Source organism: Vidua macroura, chromosome 6 (genome assembly GCF_024509145.1).
Source record: "Vidua macroura isolate BioBank_ID:100142 chromosome 6, ASM2450914v1, whole genome shotgun sequence".
Classification (NCBI taxonomy): Eukaryota; Metazoa; Chordata; class Aves; order Passeriformes; family Viduidae; genus Vidua; species Vidua macroura.
This window is the reverse complement of record NC_071576.1, coordinates 6,993,897-7,012,043: the sequence shown is the minus strand read 5'-3', so window position 1 is coordinate 7,012,043 and position 18,147 is coordinate 6,993,897. Positions and strand designations below refer to the sequence as shown.

Below are 18,147 nucleotides of genomic sequence, written 5' to 3'. Positions count from 1 at the left end.
TCATGGTACAGGTGGGAGGAATCTCTAATTGCTTTTTGTAGCCTGTAGCTAATTACTGCCCACACGAGGAAGATGGAAAGTCATCGTTCCCGGGAAATGTCTCAGGGCCGCAGACTCACAGGCTTGAGCTCAACCCACAGACAATTTAATCAAGGTATTACATCTCCTTAGCCCTGTATTAGAAATCTCTGCCTGGCTCTGATGTGAGCAGTCACCCATGGGAAAGAACCTGCACTCACTGTTTCACTGCACACATAGACAGCTCAGCCCCAAGAACATCCTGCAGTTTGCAAGTTTGGTAGTTTAGTCACAAAATCCTCAAAATTAACATGACCTATGGTGACTGTAAGGAAAAAAGCACCAGGCTGTCAATCCTGCCAATTTCTATCCCCAGCTATACATCAGATGGAACAACTTTCATCATTTACATAAACATAAATTTTCCTGCTTTCTTGGTAAGAAACAGTCACATCCTTTCTGCTGAAACCTAAACCAAGAATCAGCAGATCAATACTGGATCAACATCTCCTGTGGAAGAGTTCAAGCAAAAGGTTTTAGGTTTCACAAAGTTCTGAGGAAAAAAAGGCAAGGAATCTGTAATAAAAAGTGTAAAGCAATCTTAACTAGAAACACAAGTCCATCATGTATAATTCTCTACAGTACATGGTTATTTATTATCACAAATTTAAATCTATAAATGTACTCATTATTATCTCTCCTGCACCTATCAATTACATCCACATAAAAAAAAAATCAGCTCCAATTATAAAGATATTATGACTATAAATACAAACTGCTGGGGAGTCAGTTTGCATGGGAAACCAATTTGCCAGACTCTCCTTGAAGCAACTGGAAACTACACAGGATTTGAGGATGGCAAAAGCCACCCTGGTGTGTGGATGAAAAAATAACTGGGAGGTGGAAAAGCTGCAGTGAGAACAGAGCCAGAGTAGGCAGCTTCCCCCAGTAGCACTACAGGGGAGAAAGAGCAGGGTATGAAAGGGAAGGAGATCAAGTAAAAGAGTTTAAGGTTTCCATTTGCAGCTTGACAGAAAAATAGTGGTGTTTTTATCTTCTTAAGCTGCAGATGGGGATCTGTTCCTCCTCCCTTTGTACTCAAACTGCTTCAAGATCAGACTAATTTTTCTCTCTCAACTTTGGAAATACATTAATTTACTTTACAGTAAGACTTAAAATGGAATTCTAGGAAGGTAAAGAGTAAGGAACACTTTGCATCTTTTTTGTACCAGCTCCTGCCATCTCACGAAGAAGATTAATGACATTGGTGGTCAGAACATGCAGTGGAGGAAACCTGAACACAAGCAAGGCTTTTACCTGGTTTACAATGCTGTCCTTCATTTCACACAGCTCAGCTATCCTCAGAGACTGAGCTTCTGGGGTTTGTTCTGCACTACCATCCGAAGCCAAACTCTGTTTGAGCTCATCAAGAGTTTTGGATTTAACTGTGAGTTGATTTTCTAGCTCCTAAGTAATGGAAAAAAAAAATATATAAGTAAGATCTTTTAATAAGACCATAGAGAAAAACTTCTGTGTGAGTAGCTTAGATTAAACCTTTCCTCTTTAAAACCAATTTTGTGCAACTTTTCAGTCATGCAAAAAAAAAAAGACAGGAATAGGCAAGTCCCTGACATCCTAAAAACTTTTAGAAAGTTATTTTCAGTTTGTCCCTTTACTCAGAGGGACTGCCATGGCAGAAATTCCAGTGAAATTAAGTGAAAACAATCTCCAATGAATGGAGATATCTGGGACTCCTTCCTCAGCATAACCAGCAAGATTATGAGAGTCTTGACATGCTGGGGAAAGCTCAGCAGGGAGCTCTTTACAATATGAGAAACTATCCATATTCACAGTGGGCCACAGCATTTTCCTATAATGCTACACTTAAAACCATGACCTATTTTCACCTCTCACTGATCAACCCGAAAACATTTTAAAATTTGGACCTCATTTTTATTGACCAAATGAATTTTAATGAAACATTTTAGCCACCTGTATCCTAGCACTGTGTGTTGCTCTAAGCAGGTGAGTGTTTAGTCCAAGCTACCTTTGCGCCTTTCTTCCCTTCTGGCCCCTCCACACATTTCAGAGATGCAACAGAGCACTCCAGACAATAAAAGCAGCCTACTACAAGAGAGAGATGTAACCATGGCAATGAAAGAACAAATATTCTTTTTTAAAAAATAGAAAGGGAACACTGTACTGAATGAGAACAGCAGATTGTCAGTAACAGGAACCAATTATTTGCTGGCTGCCACTTGTATTATTTTGAGGGATCTGATGCCTAGAAAAACAAAACAAAGGACACCCAGATCCTTGAGGCTGCTGCAGAGAGACTACACTACAGTCTAGGGCAGAAGTAGAGAGGGTTGCTATTTCTTCAAATGGGACTGAGTAGTTTCCATGACACTTCCATCACAGAGCTCTTCAAACTAATGGAATTGATAATTTCTGCCATGGCTGTGCTGAACTGAGAGCTACTTCTATTGGAAGTATCTCAGAATACAATATTGCTGCACAACACTTCAAATACCATGAAGAAACAGCAGATGCATCTTCAATTGGTGGAAAAAAAACACAGAACAGCCACTCACACTAAAAGTGGTTCTGGCTCTTTATCACCTGAATGCAACATGCTTTAATTAAAATGACACTGGAGAATTCTTCTGGGAAATGTAACTTCCTTTACATTGCTTTCTATTGAAATCTGTGCAGTTCCTTAGTCTGGATTCAGCAAAGTGTGCTAAATAGGGCTTTTACAGTAATACCACTCAAGTCATGCTTTACCTTGCAATCATCTAAGGTGTTCTGTGCAGAGGTCAGACTTGCTGGGGTCTGTAAGGATCTCAGTCGATCACTCTGAGCTTCCAGCCAGTTGTGCAGAGTCTGGGCTTTGCTCTCATTCTCGGTAATATCCTCCAAAATGTGTTCCAGGTCTTGTATCTGAAAGTTACAGAAATGTTTTAACTTACTTAAACCTACAAGTGGGCAGAAACAGGGCTTTGCCTTCCATGACAAAATCTGAGATTACAAAATCTATACTGAAAATACTCTTTAGAGAAAATATTTTGAAAGGAAAACCTAAGAAGTTTTGCAGGCTCTTTAGGATCTGATCTTTTCCTTTGGAAGAAACAAGGCAGTGTGTGTTCTGGAGCTGGGAGACCTGACTAGTTGGGGGACCCTGGGCTATGAGGACACATTCATATGGAGTCTGAAAGTCTCATTCTCAGTAAAACCCACCAACAAGGCTACTAATAAGACAGGGACCTCAAGTTTCCTATCTTCAATCTTGGCCCTGAGGATCCATTAAACCCTGGAATTGAATTTCCTGAAAATGGTTAGAAAAGATAACCTCTTCCCCAACAAAACTGAAATTTCATCATGGAAATTTTCAATTGTAAGGGAAATAAAATTTCCACTTAAAAATGTTTCTGGAAGACTTTCTGAACTAAAAAACATCGGCAATTTTTCATCTGACCAGAAGTCTTTGTCTCTGGATTCAGAATGGCCAGCTCCTCCCAAAGCTGTATAAATTGAGACACAGAGATGAAAGAGAAATGTGTTGGTAGAGGGATTCATTCCAGCAGCCTCATGGCTACATTTTGGGATTCTAAGCTTCCCCATGTCTTTTCCATATCATGAGTCACACCAGCTTTTCTGGTCATTGGGGCACATAAGCAGCAGCATCTAATTCTGGATGCATGGATTATTTCTAGCCTCACTAGAATAGAATAATTCTGAGGCATTGCCTGAAACAGATTTTCTCCAGAGAAACAAGATTATGTGCTGATAGGAAAATTCTGCATGTAGACTTGACTCTATCAGCTGCTGACCTTCAAAGAACTCCATTGGGAAAGCATAGTTAACTACTGCAGGAGGAGGCCACCAGCAGAGGAACCCATTTCAAAGGACCCAAGAGGGCTGGAGCAGGGCTGGGAACTGATCCCTGCTGTGCCTTGTCCAGAAGGCTCATGTGTCTTAATAATGACTTAATAATTGCTGTTTTCACAAATCCAACTGCTACAACAGGAAAACTGCTGGCAGCTTAATATATCCCTAATACAGAGCAGTGGCACAGGCAAAATCAGAGCTGTAAGAGAGAAAGCCATGGGAAGTCAATCCAACCTTTCTGTTGAGGGCTGCCTGCAGCCGGTGCCACCGCAGGTTCATCTCACCCAGGCACTCAGCAAACTCTGTCCTTTCATAGCGCTTGCTCTCCACGTCACAGGTGCTCATCTGCAGCAGGGACTGGTTAACAAAATCTACCATCCACTGCTTAAAGTTCATTTCCATCATGTATTCCTGATGGAAATGAACAAGAAAGAACAAAAACATAAACCAATCAGTTATGTAGTTTCAACCTGAATGGTTCCAACGATGCTTCAAGCTGTGGCAGTGGGACATTGACAGCTTTGTTTGAATCATGACCTAAAATATTCTTCTGAAAGAGACTTGTCTGTAGGAATAATTCTCAAATTTTACCATTCTGTATGTGTAGCTGTTTCCATCCACTGAAATTTCTGCAGATAATCTCTATCATTATGTGGGTAGTCAAGGTAAAAACAGAACAGAGTTGGAGCAGGGAATAAAACCCAGGGTACCAGACGCTGTACTTAATCCATTGGACAAAACCATCATACTGCCATGGGCCCAAGACCAAGGCTTTCCCACACTCCTGCAACTCACAGGCAAATGCAGCATGAGCTTCTACTCCTTTTAACAAAACATCTGTTATCAGAATAGAAGATCAGAATATCTGGGAGGAAAAAGTGTCCTCCATTATCAGCATCTCTTGCGCAGAGAGGTAAGTGAGAAACTACATGCAAAGTGAAAATATAAAGGAATGTCTTTTTATTTCAGAGGGTATTAGAAGAAAGTAGGAAAGGGCTCCATATTTATCCAGTAGTGCCCAGAAAAGTCACCAAGGAATACCACAGTAACCACAGCTGCTTCCCTCTAGGAATTTGTGACCATCATCCCAGCTTTCTTCTCAGCACACTCAGCCCCACTTTGCTGACAAGTGCAAAAGATACACCTACAAACCCACCTCTAAATATCCAACGTGTTAAGAACAGCACCTCACCTACATGTCCCAGATGCCAAACCCAACTGATACAGATCAATATGTTATATATGTGCTATACCAAGGCATTGGAAAGAAATGTTTGCATTGGCACTTGCCTTACATGCAGCACCAAAGTGGCTGCGAGCTGCAGCTGCAGACTGAGAACTGTCAGGCTCTCTGAGCCCTGAGCAGGGGCACAGCAAAACAGGGTTCTGTGGGGATTCATGCCCTGAGGCTGGGCTCCCTGGCATCTCTGGAGTACACAGCTTGAATCCTCCCTGTGGCTGGAGCAATCAGCCTCTGCCACTCGTGCTCCAACATCTGAACAGCGCCAAGAGTCTGCTGCAGCCTCTCTCTCGCAGGGATGTTAATCTTGTCCCTCTTTCCTAGCAGGTTATTTCTTTTGATGACACATAATATTCAAACCCCCTGTTCTCCAGTTAAATGGATTCAGGTTATGGAGCTCCATGAGGAGGTATTCCTTGTTAAAAATATAGACTAGAACACAGTACAAACGCAGAGTCTGTCTTCCTAAGGAAGGAAAGCTTTCCTGCTCATCACATTTTATCATCTAAATGCAAGAGCGAGAACAAATGAGACAGATGGGGCAGCATGAGAAAAGGAGATTACAGCCCAGCAGGCAGTAGCTGTATTGCAGAACAGGCAGTGGTTTGTGTGTCATGGAAGCATAAAGGTTTTATAAAGGAGGATGTTACAACACGTTTCAGACTGAGGAACCCTCTTGAGAGCAAGGGGAAGGATATGACAGTGCCTGTAGGCTGCTTCCATCCTTTTCACAGCAGGCCTGGACTCAGTCTCCCATTTACCTTGTACTTCTGAAGGAGGGTCTTGACCTGGGCAGCACTGTGTTGTGAATTTATTGGCTCCTCACGCTCCTGCTGCTGTTCTACATGGTCCAGCCAGGCCATTAGTTCAGCAATAGCTTCCCGTGATGAAATCTTTTCCATCTGAAGCTGAGGTAAAGCACATAATGAATCCTCTACACTCTACTTGTTAGAAATACCAAGGAAAATGGCATTTCTGTTTTTAGAAAGGCTCAGGCACTATAATCGCATTATTGGGGCATGAACTTGAAAGTGAGCCCGGTGCTCCAGAGGGGCAAATGACTTCAGTTCTAGAATTTATGAATCTGAAATAGAATTCTTTCTAATTTTGAGTAATTCTTTCTAATTTTAAGTAACACCCTCCCATGCCAAATCATAAAGATAATAAACATAAGTATATATGTAAATATATAGCCCAGGAGGAACACAGCAATATTTAAACTGCAGTATAATATTGAGGTTATTCTGAAAGCACGGCACAGCTAATTCAGAAAAAGTCAACTGAATCCAAGCAGCAGCATTTTAACATAATTATTTAGCTTGAACTGAGAGATGGCAGCAGAGTTTCTCACTCACCTGGTGAAGACTTTCTTGGATGACTGGGAGCTGTGTAATCAGTTCTCCCCATTTTTGCTCAAACTTTGCCAAGGATGACCTAAGTGCTGCAGTATCAGCTTGCTTCACGTGGAGGAGCTGGGTGGCAGTGCTCACCACTGATGACTTCAGGGAAGATTTTTCATCAACTTCCTTAGAAAATGTCTGGGGTGCACAGGAGAAATTTAAGAGAGGGTAAATATTTCTGTATCTCCTGAAACGAAGACAAGCCATATTTTCACAGGATGAAATGACTCAACAGAGTTTATCAAGAATGCAAACTTCAGAAAACCTAAGCTCAACATGTTCTGGCAGATAAAGCATTTTTTTGCCCATCTTGATATACAATGATGAATTTTGTTCCTACAGAGACTGGGAATATCCTGAGCCCCACTTCACACAGAGGTCCAGGGAGCAACCCCAGTCCTCAGACCTCTGGCCAGCTCAAATCTACCAGTCAGCCTTCATGATCCTTTGCTTTCCCTCTGTGCACTGTTCCCTCTGTCTGGCCTCACACTGGGGCTGATCCTCCTGGCTAGCCATCCAAGGAGAGCAGGAAAAGACATGAAATGCAATGCAGCATGTTTCTCTTTCCTTCCAAAGTTAAAGACTTTGGCTCACCACCTTCATTCTCCTGTACCCTGAGCCCACACTCCAGGTTCAGTTGTTGAGTGGCTTTGGGACACACAGCCATTCAGTGCTGTATTTATGTGGGTGGCTCAAGGGCATGGCAAACAAAAGAAACCTCTCAGAAGGGTCGTTTTCACCAGAATTCACAATGTCTAATCTAAACCTGGCAGCAGAAATGACTTACAAACAAACTGCTGATGTTGTCCCTGATGGTGGCAAGATCTTGTGACACATTGAGAGACTGCTCCTTCCAAAAATTCATTCTCTGCTGAGCAGAATCCAACCATTTCATCAATTCTTCTGAGTCTCTGTTGTAGCTACAGGAGAAACAAAACACAGAAACACATATCTAGCCGAGTCTGGGATACATTTCTCACCCTCCAAGTTGTCTTCCCTGTGAGAAGGCACGTGCTATTCTGGCACCTCTGCTGCTGCATAACCCTGCAGAAGCATGGCTTCAGCTGTCATCTATTAAAAAAATATCACAAGCTAATGTGTAGCTGATACTTCAAACTGTTTTTTTGTGTTAGACCCACCTGACCAGGAGTTTCAGTAATGTTTGAAGTCGGTGTAGCTCATGGCCAACTTTTTTGGTTAAAGACAACCACTGCTCTTCTAGCTTCCCCATCTGGCTTCTTATTTCTGGACAGTTCACAGCAGTCAGCAATTTCTTCCCTTCTTTCACCATCTGGTACAGCCTGGCATGCTTTTCATCAACACTGCTTTTGATTGTCTGTAAGAATATGGGAAGTTTGCAAAACAGTAACATTATAAAGACAGAAAGCACATATCACGTGTTCTAACTTCTTAATAATTTCCTCTGTAATGTATTTTATTTTCCAAATGAAAGGAATCTGTAATTCATTACATGCAAAAGGGACATAGGTTTCTGTGGGTTTGTTTGTTTCCTCTGTGTAGGTCGAGACAAATCTCAACATACTTTTATACAATGTCAGAATGACTGTGTTATGATTTGATGGGCTTTTCTGACACCTGAAGACTTCAGGCAATGGACAAACACTCTCTATCAGATCTGGCTACACTGTCCAAACATATGATTGCTTCCACCATAAAATTATTGTCTTCCCATGCTCCTGAAAGTTATTGTTCCTCCTTCAGGCTCTATCCTATTTTTAAAAAAAGTTACCACTGTTTTGAAGGAAAGAGCTGGGCTAATGATTGAATAATGGTGGCAGGGAGAAATGAAGAGTGGACAGTGAAGTCATTAAATAAAAAACAAAGGTATTTCTGGGGTATTTCTGGTATTTCTCTCACAGGAATTAACGCCTAGAGAATTTTATTCTGCTCTGTTTTTGAAAATGTGAAACTTCACAGTTTCACCCTGCACCAAACATCTTCTAAAGCTTTATGGCTTTGTTTCTCAAGTCTTTAAAGACAAATAAAGACTTAAGAGTGAAAAGCTAGTGAAGAATTCAAAAAGCCAAGGAAAACCAGGCAACTTCATATCAATGGCTGTTCAAATTTTGCATATCTCTTGTCTCGGGAATCACAAGCACCAGAGGGCCACTCTGACTGTAAACATCCACAGCTGATTTATTACAATGGCTTTACTATAGCTCAGATTTTTTTTCCTGGAAATGTCCAGTGATATTTTTCCTGCAGTCAACTACATTAAATCATTATATACTTTTTTCCTTTATTAAACATTCATTAATCATTTATTGAACACCCATTAATTTGCTATTATTAAACACTTATTAATTAAAAAAATTGAAACAGAGGATGTCCTCTGAAGACTGAGAAAGGTCAGACCTGTGAGGAATGCAGAGCACTCTCTGAAAATACATCACTAAGGTTACTGAAAACCTTTCTTCTTAATTTTACAAAATAACCACAAATGCTGCTTTCATATCCTTATATTTAAATGTGTTTAAAATGTGGATAAAATATTTCCAGCTGCAGCTGAGGTTGTAAATAAAGATGCAGCTGCAACCAGTGTTGCAATAAGAGTTCAAATATTTGGTATTTTCAGATATTTGAAAACACTAGGTTGATTCTCCTTTTCCATAGGTTTATACTGTGGCATGAAAATAATTTCTGAATTACAGAGAAGAGGCACTATGATCACTCCAAGGCTCTTGCTGTCCTTGGGATCCATGGAGCCTGCCCAACATCCATCTTATCCCAAATACTTTCCTTTGAAGATTGAGTTATAAAGTAGTTATAGTCATTACTCCCACTAAAATGGACTTGTAGCCCCTGGGTGAAATTAGCAGCCCAATCTTCTCCTACTTTTAGAAGTCAGTTTTGAGCTTGCATCCACACACAGCTGAGGAGATGAGGCAGTGCCCTGCACATCACCTCCTCATATACTAACTAGTATTTTTTGCCAGTTCTACTGATCCATAAAGAAAAGCAGTGACAAACACATAAATACCTCTAGAAGTGCAATCCTTTCCATTAATCTTTCTTCAGTTTCTTCAACCAAACTGACAGAAGGCAATGCAGAGGCAAGTGCTTCTAACTCCTTATTGAAAACTAGGCATTCCTCATCAAATACCATCCAATCCTAAAAAATACATTGAATTGTTAACACAGCACACATCCATTTGCATAACACACCAGACTCAAGCCTTAATGCCTTCTCTAGCATCAGCAGCTCTTGCTTTAATGAAACATAACACAAAAATAAGTGAATAATAGGTAAATATCAAAATGAGACATGATTTCACCACAGATGAAGTAATTAAGCATGCTCCAAAATCTTTAAGGATTCTTATTTTAAAGTGGTGTAGGCAATTTTTTATTCTCTAGGGATGTCCTAAGATTACTGGTTAAATTTTTTAAGTTTTATTTTAAAGTGGTGCTGATATTTTTCTGCCTTAAAGGGCTTTTCTGTCAGTCCAGACACTCAGAAATTACAGCAAGGAGTCAAAGTGTGATGTGTTGAAATGTCCACTTCCAGAGATTTTCAAGAAGAAAGTTGGTTTACTGACACACATAGAATAAGTAATAAATAGACTGTTGCTGTCCAGTGGAATCAGGAAAGGACAACTACTAGCCAAAGAATCACTGGTAGGACAAGAGCTGCCCAGATGCAACTTTTCTCCTTCCCCCCCAGGTTTTATTCTTGGGTATCTTTCGATTTATTACCTTTAGCAGGCTCTCTAAGTGTATACCATACTGGCAGGCCTTCTGCTCCAGCAATTTGACTTCATTCACCAGCTCTCTCCAGAATTCCTCTCTCTTTTGCAGGACAGAAGGACTCACTCTCTTGGAAAACGCTTCCATGTAAGCCATACGTGTCATGAGGTTGTGGAAAAAATCCTGGAAGAAACCACCAAGTTACAGCTTGCTCTTTAAGAGAGATCACACTCCCACAGCAGGAGTTCTAAGGCTTAAGTAATAGGCAGGACACAATAATCCTTTGGGATAACTGTAAGAAAAATGTGTTTTCCTTACACAGCTATGCGTTCTGAGGTAAGCAGAAATAGCAATTTATCACCAAAACTGGTACTCTTTTGGTCTACTGAAAAACTTGTCTTTGTTCTCTGCACATACACCAGTCCCTCCCCTTTGCTATGAGGCAGTCACTCTCCTCCACTACACTGGAGAGAAACCAGTCCCAGAAAACAGTGCTCCTTGCTGTGCTGACCTGAGCAGTGCTGTAATGAACACCTCATACCTTGTGATTTTTCAGGTGAGACTGCAGAGCTGCTCTGCTTTTTGTAAGGTGCTTTGGATCTTGTGCCACCTTCTCTCTTCCAATAGCTACCAGCTCTGCAAACCCACGAAGCAAGTCCTCATACTGGCTTTCACTGATGGCAGGGGAGTTCAGCTCCACATACTTTGCTTTCAGAATCCCCCACATGTCATCCAGAACATCCTACAATGCAAACACCATGCAGTGATCCATGAAGGACAGAAATGAATCCCACAAACCCACAGAATACAAAATAGCCACCAGCCTTTTGATGCTGCAAATGCATTGCTTAGAAGAATCAAACCTTGCTGAGTAAGTGGAAACTCTACTGTGCTCTTACCTCTAATTTATAAGCTTCCTGGATTAATGTGACAGGTAACTGCAATCTTTCTCCATGGCCTCTCAATTTTGCTACTTGGTTTTCAAAGTTTTGCAGTTCCACAACACAGTCACCAATTTTCTAGATAAAGGACAAAATTAACTGTTAGGAGGAGTTCCATTCCAATAAACTTTCCATTATCACTGGCAGTGCAGTGAATCCAGTGGCTGGATCTCTCCTGTGCTAGCACTTCAGAAAATTCAATGAGCTTATAAACTAAATGGACAAAACATGGCATAACTTACTGTGTACACAGCACAGCCAGGAAGGGAATTCAGGTCTTGTGTCTCAGGACAACATTCAACATGCCTTTCCATTTACCAATTCAAGAGCAGCCATTAAAAGGAATCACAGACTCAGAAAACAGTTTTTTCTTATGAATCAGAACTAGTCAGGGATTGAGACAGGATCCCTCTGAAAGAAGGAAAGCTATGTACTTCTGGCATTCCTTTTCCAGGAGTGGTTACCTAACAGAATATAGCCAGTCCTTTTTTTTATTTTATTATGCCTCTAAGCAAGGTTATGAGCCTGTAACAAGAAAGCTTCAGAACACTCTCCCTGCTTTGGTAATAAGTAGGTAAATGGCCAATGACCATTCTGGGGAGGATATGCAGTCTGTTAATTTTTAATCTTCTGCTAATCTCAATAAAGGTCAAAGAAAATAGCTTAACTGGTCAAATTCCATATGATAAAGTGCTCATAAATGCTGCAGGAGAAGATAGAAACACCAGAGACCCACAAAGAAAAGATACTTTGGCATAAGAAAAGGTATAACGTGTAGCTCTGTTTCTTCCCTGCCATAGCATGGGGGGTATTTGCTCTGGGAAGTTGAGGAGAGACTGGTTCCTCCACTCCAACCACTAAAATGTCTGGAATTACACCTGAGTATGGATTGGGGTGTAGTTAAAAAAATAAAAAAGGAAAAGGGGTGGTGGTGAATATGGCAAATACTGAACTCTCTCCTTTTCCCGTTTCAAAAACCTAAGTTAGAATCAAACTTTAGAAATTATGAAACTTCACAAATTGCAGAAGGCTGGAAATAATAGGTAATGCTGTAAAAACTCTCATTTCCTTCAAATAAAATTACCTGAAGCTGTTCAGACACATTATGTCCATGTAGTTCATTCAAGCATTGTTGCAGAGCAGCTTTTTTCTCAGTTAACTGATCATAGAGTAGCCTGGTTTGATTCTGCAAAAGAAACAAACATCAGAAATATATCACATTAACAGGAGTATAGTAATGACCAAACAAAATTACACATCAAACAAAATTATTCTCTAAGTAAATGCATTTTTTTTTTCTTAAACAAACAAACAAAAAACAAACACCAAAATAAAGCATATATATTATGGGCTTAAAGCAATAATTGGACAAAGGTAATTCTGAGTCTGTGCAGTATATAAGAAGCAGATTACTCTGTCAGAATGATTCTCTGTGACTGTAAAAATCTGGGAAACTGTTAAGAGAATCAAATTATTCTCTTCTGAAAATGGGAAAATGAGCCCATTACTGGGGACTGATGGAGCTCTATGGATTCTGCATACATAAACATTGCAAGACCAGTTCTGTGGCTGTTTGGAGACAACATCCCAGTGTTCCTCAAAAGGACTGCTTTATTATTCAGCAGTAAAGGGCCAGGATGACTTGCAGATGATGAGCACACTAGAGTTCTACTGGACATTGCAAACTGTATTTCAAAGACCAGACTCTTCCTTCCTTAGTTCAGACTAAAAAACTGATCTGAATATTTTCCAGCAAGAGTTTTAGATTTAGCCCATCACAAGAATGTAAAGAAAAGCTTCTTACAATCTGCTTTTCCATCAAAGAACAAAAGAAGGAAAATTTGTGCAACTATGGCTTCTGCGGCACAAAATCTAAAGGAACAGTGGGGTCAAATCAACCTACAACACATGGCTAAAAATAGCCCAGTGTCAGGCATGGCACCATGAAGGAGGAAGCCTGCCTCTCCTGAGGACACAGCAGCTGAAAGAATATATGAAACCCCCCTTGGCCCAGTCCCCACACACAGAAACTTGCTTCAGCCTGCAGCTCAGCCTGCATGGGATCCCAGGTCACCTCTATACTTTCTGCATGCAAATTTTCTACTGTGATCCAGGCCTCTGTGGCAGTCAGCACTGCACACAGCACTGTAACCAGCAAAATTAATCTGCTTCTTGAGAGGCCAAGACAAGTGTTTTAAGTAGCGAGAAAAGGAAAAAAAAAAAAAAAAAGTAAGCTCATTAGAGGTTGCTCATCTGTAACCCAACTGCATTAACACTGACAAGCCTAACAGATGCTGTGAAACAAGATGTGCATTTGGCAGTGGAGTACCAGGTAATTGCTATTATGATCCAGCCCAGCTTTCATGGAGCTGCTCCTCGAAGCAGTGGCAGCTTGAGTTTGTTCCAGCCGTGCCTGCAAGTTGTTAAAGCACTCGCAGAACACATCTGTGCTCCCACCAGCACAGCTGATGGACTTCAGAAGATCATCCTTTTTATCACTCAGATCAGCATGAAGTTTTTGCAGCTCCACAGACAGAGTCTAAAGGGATGAAAGAAAAACAACACGAGTGAAAATGATCTGTGCAAGGACTCTTGCCTATAAGAGGCAGCAGGACTCGAGTTGATAATTGTTAAAAGCAACAGGCCCAAATCTGTGCAATACAAAATTGTTTGGCAGCATTATTCCTGAATAATGCCAGGAGAACAGAGAGGAAATACCAGGCCATATATATTCTGCTGTAACAGAAATCCACTGGGGTTTCTCCCTCCCTGAAGGATTTGGGGCAGTTACCTCATAGAGAGCCTGCTGCACAGCTGCCTCTTCAGTGGAGAGCACAGAGGTGTTCAGCATCTCCTCCATGTTATTCAAACACCGGCTGATTGCCAGAAGCAACTCAAACAACTTTCTGTCCAAATTGGAAGAGACTTCCTCTGCCACATTATCCTGGGTAAATGCAAGCCAGTTTTCAGTACTTTCACCCAAGGCATTGCTAAGATTCATTCTCTCATATAAGGTTAGAGGTTTGCTCAGCTAATACTAAAATGGAATTAATGAAATACTGAGAGACAGACTTGGATATATGCATGTAACATTCAGAGCTGTCAAGGTCAAAGCTGAGACAATGACCCTTTGTGTACTGGACAGTGGCTGTGCTCTTACATATCTCTAATCTCAGGCACGAGCACAAGAAGTTTGTCTTGTCAGCTCCAATCCTGCAGACTCACTGAAACCATTCACAGGCTCCTTGCTTTATACAGTTTGAGGATTTTTACCCACACTAGCAAACTTTCGGACTAAGGCAGAAGTATCATAGTGGAGAACCTGGAATGTTTCCTTTCAAAATCCTCAACCTATTTCTACATTACAGTCCATACCCAACACAAAAGCTCACTACAGTGAATGCCATTTGCAATAATAGGATTACTGGCTGTTTTCCAGTGTCCAAACAGTGTCCTGTGTCTAGAATCCCTGTTTTTTTTTTTTGGTTTTTTTTTTTTTTTTTTTGCAATGCTTAGGACATGCCATTTTTACCTGTGCATGCACTACATTTGCTTCCTGGCTTAGGTCTCCCAGCTGGACAGTGTAAGTTTTCAGCTCTTCCACAGTTGGGGTTCCTGCACCTGAGAATGTGCCTCGAGGCAGCACGTTCATCTTCGTTGTGATCTAACATTTGGAAAAAGAACACTGCAATTAGAAGAACAGCTCAAATGAAGACAGGCTATGGGCAACAAAATAACACTCCTGTCAAAAAGCATTAAAATATTCAAGGCACTGATACAAAGCACCTGGATAGCAGGGCTCCCTTTTCACTGGCAGAAATTGGGCAGGCTATGGGAGCTTGACTATAAAAGGAGCCTCTGATTCCCAGCTTTATGGGCTACAGCTGTAGTTTGGGTTAAGGCAATCCTACTGCCCACTGCAGGGTAAGTCTTGCCTGAAGAAGAGCTTACATTCATCCCTTTATATATCTGATATTCTTCCACGTATTCCAGCAATTTCAGAGGACAGAAAATCTAATAATTCTAATTTAGCATGAACAAAACTGTTAATAAAAGGAATTACAGTGTTATCCAAACAGTAAAAGTCTGCAGTCTGTTCAGAACATACACACAGCTCAAACTCTGCTTTTTATGTGTGAGAATGAGAGAACACAATGGTGAATGGCAGAACAAAATTGAAGCCAGAGATTTGCTTTGACCAAAATGTTTTCACGTGTGGGAACTGAGATTTTGCCCCCATCCATGGGAATCAGCTGTGAGCTTGCTGGATAACTCCCTTAGTGCTCTTGGAAAAAGTAAGCAGGTAACACCTACTCTGAAAATTAACCACAGGGATTCACCTAAGTGCTCCTACACTGTGCTTAGCAGTCACTACTTCAGAGACATGATTTACCTCAAAGTAAAATTAAAAGACAATTATGAAAACACTCTGCTCTAACCATCTCCTCTGGAGAGCCCTTGCAGATTTCAGTTATCTGATGGAGAGCCATGCTACTATGACACAGAAAAATACACTAATTGCTCAGAGTGTTTTATGGAACTTATACAAACCTGAGGTTCCACAAGCTGGCAGAGAGGAGATTTCATCTTTGATGAGAGTTCCTGTTGTAAATATTGCCATTTATTACCCATTTGATCCTTTGGAGCTAAGGTGGCATCAGCCTGCTTGCTCTTTGAGTCAGATTCTCCATTGCTGTATTGAGAAAACATTATTAGAATGACAATTACTGAAGCAGAGTAACTAACAATAGCTTTCTTGTATAAGATTAGTTTCTCTTGCTCCTGCCTCAAAAGCAAAGTGAAACCAAGTGCACGTATGATTATTAATCCAAGCTTGATAAACTTGGACTTTCCCCTCTGCATGAAATATGCCAGGGGCCTGCTGGCAGCCTCTACCTCTGAAATGACTACGTGGGGAGCACAGTCCTGTAGGAAGTCCTGGTTGTGTGCTGGAAGGTGCCTGATCCCAATGTTCCCTTTTTCAAAGCTGCTGCCTTTACACTGGCTGGGTGTGCCTGAGCATTTGTAGAGCCATGGCTGTGAACAGAGGGACCCAACCTGCCTACAGATAGGCCTGATTTAGCTCATGGCAGGTGTCAGTCCTGCCTGTCAGTGAGATCCTGAGCTCTGGAGTCAGCTCAGTATCACAGAGGCTGTCACATAAATGAGCCTCCATTTCTCTGGAGTGTTGAAGCCCCAAGCTTCTGCCATTTTTCTTCTAAAGGCACACAGAACCAAAGAACAGAACCAGGGTTGCCACTGCAAGGCTCCAGCAGGTTTAGGCAGTTTTACATCACTGAATCTGGTAACTGATTATGTTATTCTGTACCTGGATTCTGATTTTGGAGTCACGTTGTCCTCAAGTTGTGGCTGCATTTTTTCCACGCACGACTCAATAAAGTCAATGAGGCTTTTCTGCTCAGCTGCTTTTAATTTCAGGTCCTGAGCACAGAGAATAGTATGAACAGTTATGTGAACTGTAATAATCTGAAGTGATGATTGTGCTTTTTCAATCATATTTTATGTGAAATCATTTAGGAAAGAAAAATCATTTAGCAAAGAAAGTAAGACTACATCTGTCAGAATAAAATGCAGTTTATGTATGAACATGAATCTACAGAACAAACCATTTTCTGCAAACATGCATTTTTATGGAATATATTTCTACCTGAGCTAAAGTTTTAAAAGCAAAGCCCAACCATAAACAAATTGCATATGGAAATTTGAACACCACTGACTTCAATCCTTACAAAAGAAACAGGCAAGAGAAAATAGGGATTTGCTCAAATATGAGTCTGAGTCCCATTAGTTAAAAGGAGAGTGTTGAGTGAAAAATGAGTAATTCTAGAAGCTCAAGCTGGACCATTTTCTCCAGCTCTTTTCCAATAGAATGAAAAAGGCAAAAGTTAATTTACAGTTAGCAAAATAGAAGTAATTTGCAGAGCACAGAACATTAGAAGATTTTTATATTGTGTTAACAACAACCTTAAAACTCACAGTGAGTTAGCCCATGGGAATATGTTCATAAAACTTTAGTTTCAAACTTACCTTCAAAAACAGTATCAGTGTATAGATTGAGATTTCATAATACATCAGTGTTTTAAAGCTACAACTCTTGCCTTGTTTCACAAGAATTTAGATGGCATCACCCACCCCTCCAATCTCCTAGTTTTATGATATTACTAAAACTTTTGGACAAGGGATTTTAGGGGTGAGGCCTTTCTCCATCCTGACAAACTCCCGAAATCCTGGAGGAGATGGGCAGCTGAAACCTACCCTTGACATAGCTGCTCCCACAGGGAAAACTGCAGCAGTTGTAAGAGCAGCTGTCCCCCAGCCCACAGGGGATGTGGAGCAGCCCAGCCCCTGGATGGGAGGAGAATTCATTACCTGTGGCTGCTGGAACCCCTTGTGCCAAGGCTGTTGGGCAAGGGGCAGCTGGGATGTGCTCAAACCATCGGAGTGCAGGATCTCCAGGGGCTCTGGGTCAATCCTCTCCCTGCTGGGAACCTGTAAAGAGAAACCCATTGTGGGAAGGCTTCTGGACTTGACAAGAGAGCAGAACCCCACAGGTGCAGCCTGGGGAAAGGGCAAAAGCAGAGCTGCCTTGGACTTACCACACACAGAATCAGCAGCACATGAAACACAACTGCTACTTTTGCAAACATTTTTGTCCAGTTGAATTTACTGAAAGTTTTAACATCCTAACCATTCTAACATTCTGCCAAGGTCCTAACATGTCTTCCCCAATTGTTACTTTGCTTTCTTTGCTTTTCCTGCTAGCATGGTGATACTTTCCTGCTAGCTAGGTGATATTAACCCTCCCTCCTTTTTGTTTGACCAAAATACAGGCATGCGCAATTTATGCTTATAAATTCAGTCACGCACATGGATTTTCAATCTGTCTGTGCTCACAGAAGTATTTCAACACAAACCTTTACCAGTGCTA

General features: G+C 41.1%; 1 protein-coding gene across 1 annotated transcript in view; it reads right to left on the bottom strand.

Moving 5' to 3' along the window:
• Positions 1-18,147, bottom strand: part of SYNE2 (spectrin repeat containing nuclear envelope protein 2) — a 158,916-nt gene that overhangs the window by 51,651 nt on the left and 89,118 nt on the right. The window contains exons 69-86 of the mRNA XM_053980791.1: positions 17,589-17,708; positions 16,528-16,640; positions 15,750-15,891; positions 14,731-14,862; positions 13,990-14,142; positions 13,528-13,737; positions 12,283-12,384; positions 11,157-11,276; positions 10,799-10,999; positions 10,267-10,440; positions 9,551-9,682; positions 7,689-7,885; positions 7,337-7,469; positions 6,505-6,687; positions 5,911-6,057; positions 4,144-4,320; positions 2,806-2,961; positions 1,336-1,485 (exon numbers count right to left, since the gene is read on the bottom strand). Of these exons, the coding sequence (XP_053836766.1) occupies positions 1,336-1,485; positions 2,806-2,961; positions 4,144-4,320; positions 5,911-6,057; positions 6,505-6,687; positions 7,337-7,469; positions 7,689-7,885; positions 9,551-9,682; positions 10,267-10,440; positions 10,799-10,999; positions 11,157-11,276; positions 12,283-12,384; positions 13,528-13,737; positions 13,990-14,142; positions 14,731-14,862; positions 15,750-15,891; positions 16,528-16,640; positions 17,589-17,708 (2,742 nt within the window). The remainder of the gene's footprint in view (positions 1-1,335; positions 1,486-2,805; positions 2,962-4,143; positions 4,321-5,910; positions 6,058-6,504; positions 6,688-7,336; positions 7,470-7,688; positions 7,886-9,550; positions 9,683-10,266; positions 10,441-10,798; positions 11,000-11,156; positions 11,277-12,282; positions 12,385-13,527; positions 13,738-13,989; positions 14,143-14,730; positions 14,863-15,749; positions 15,892-16,527; positions 16,641-17,588; positions 17,709-18,147) is intronic.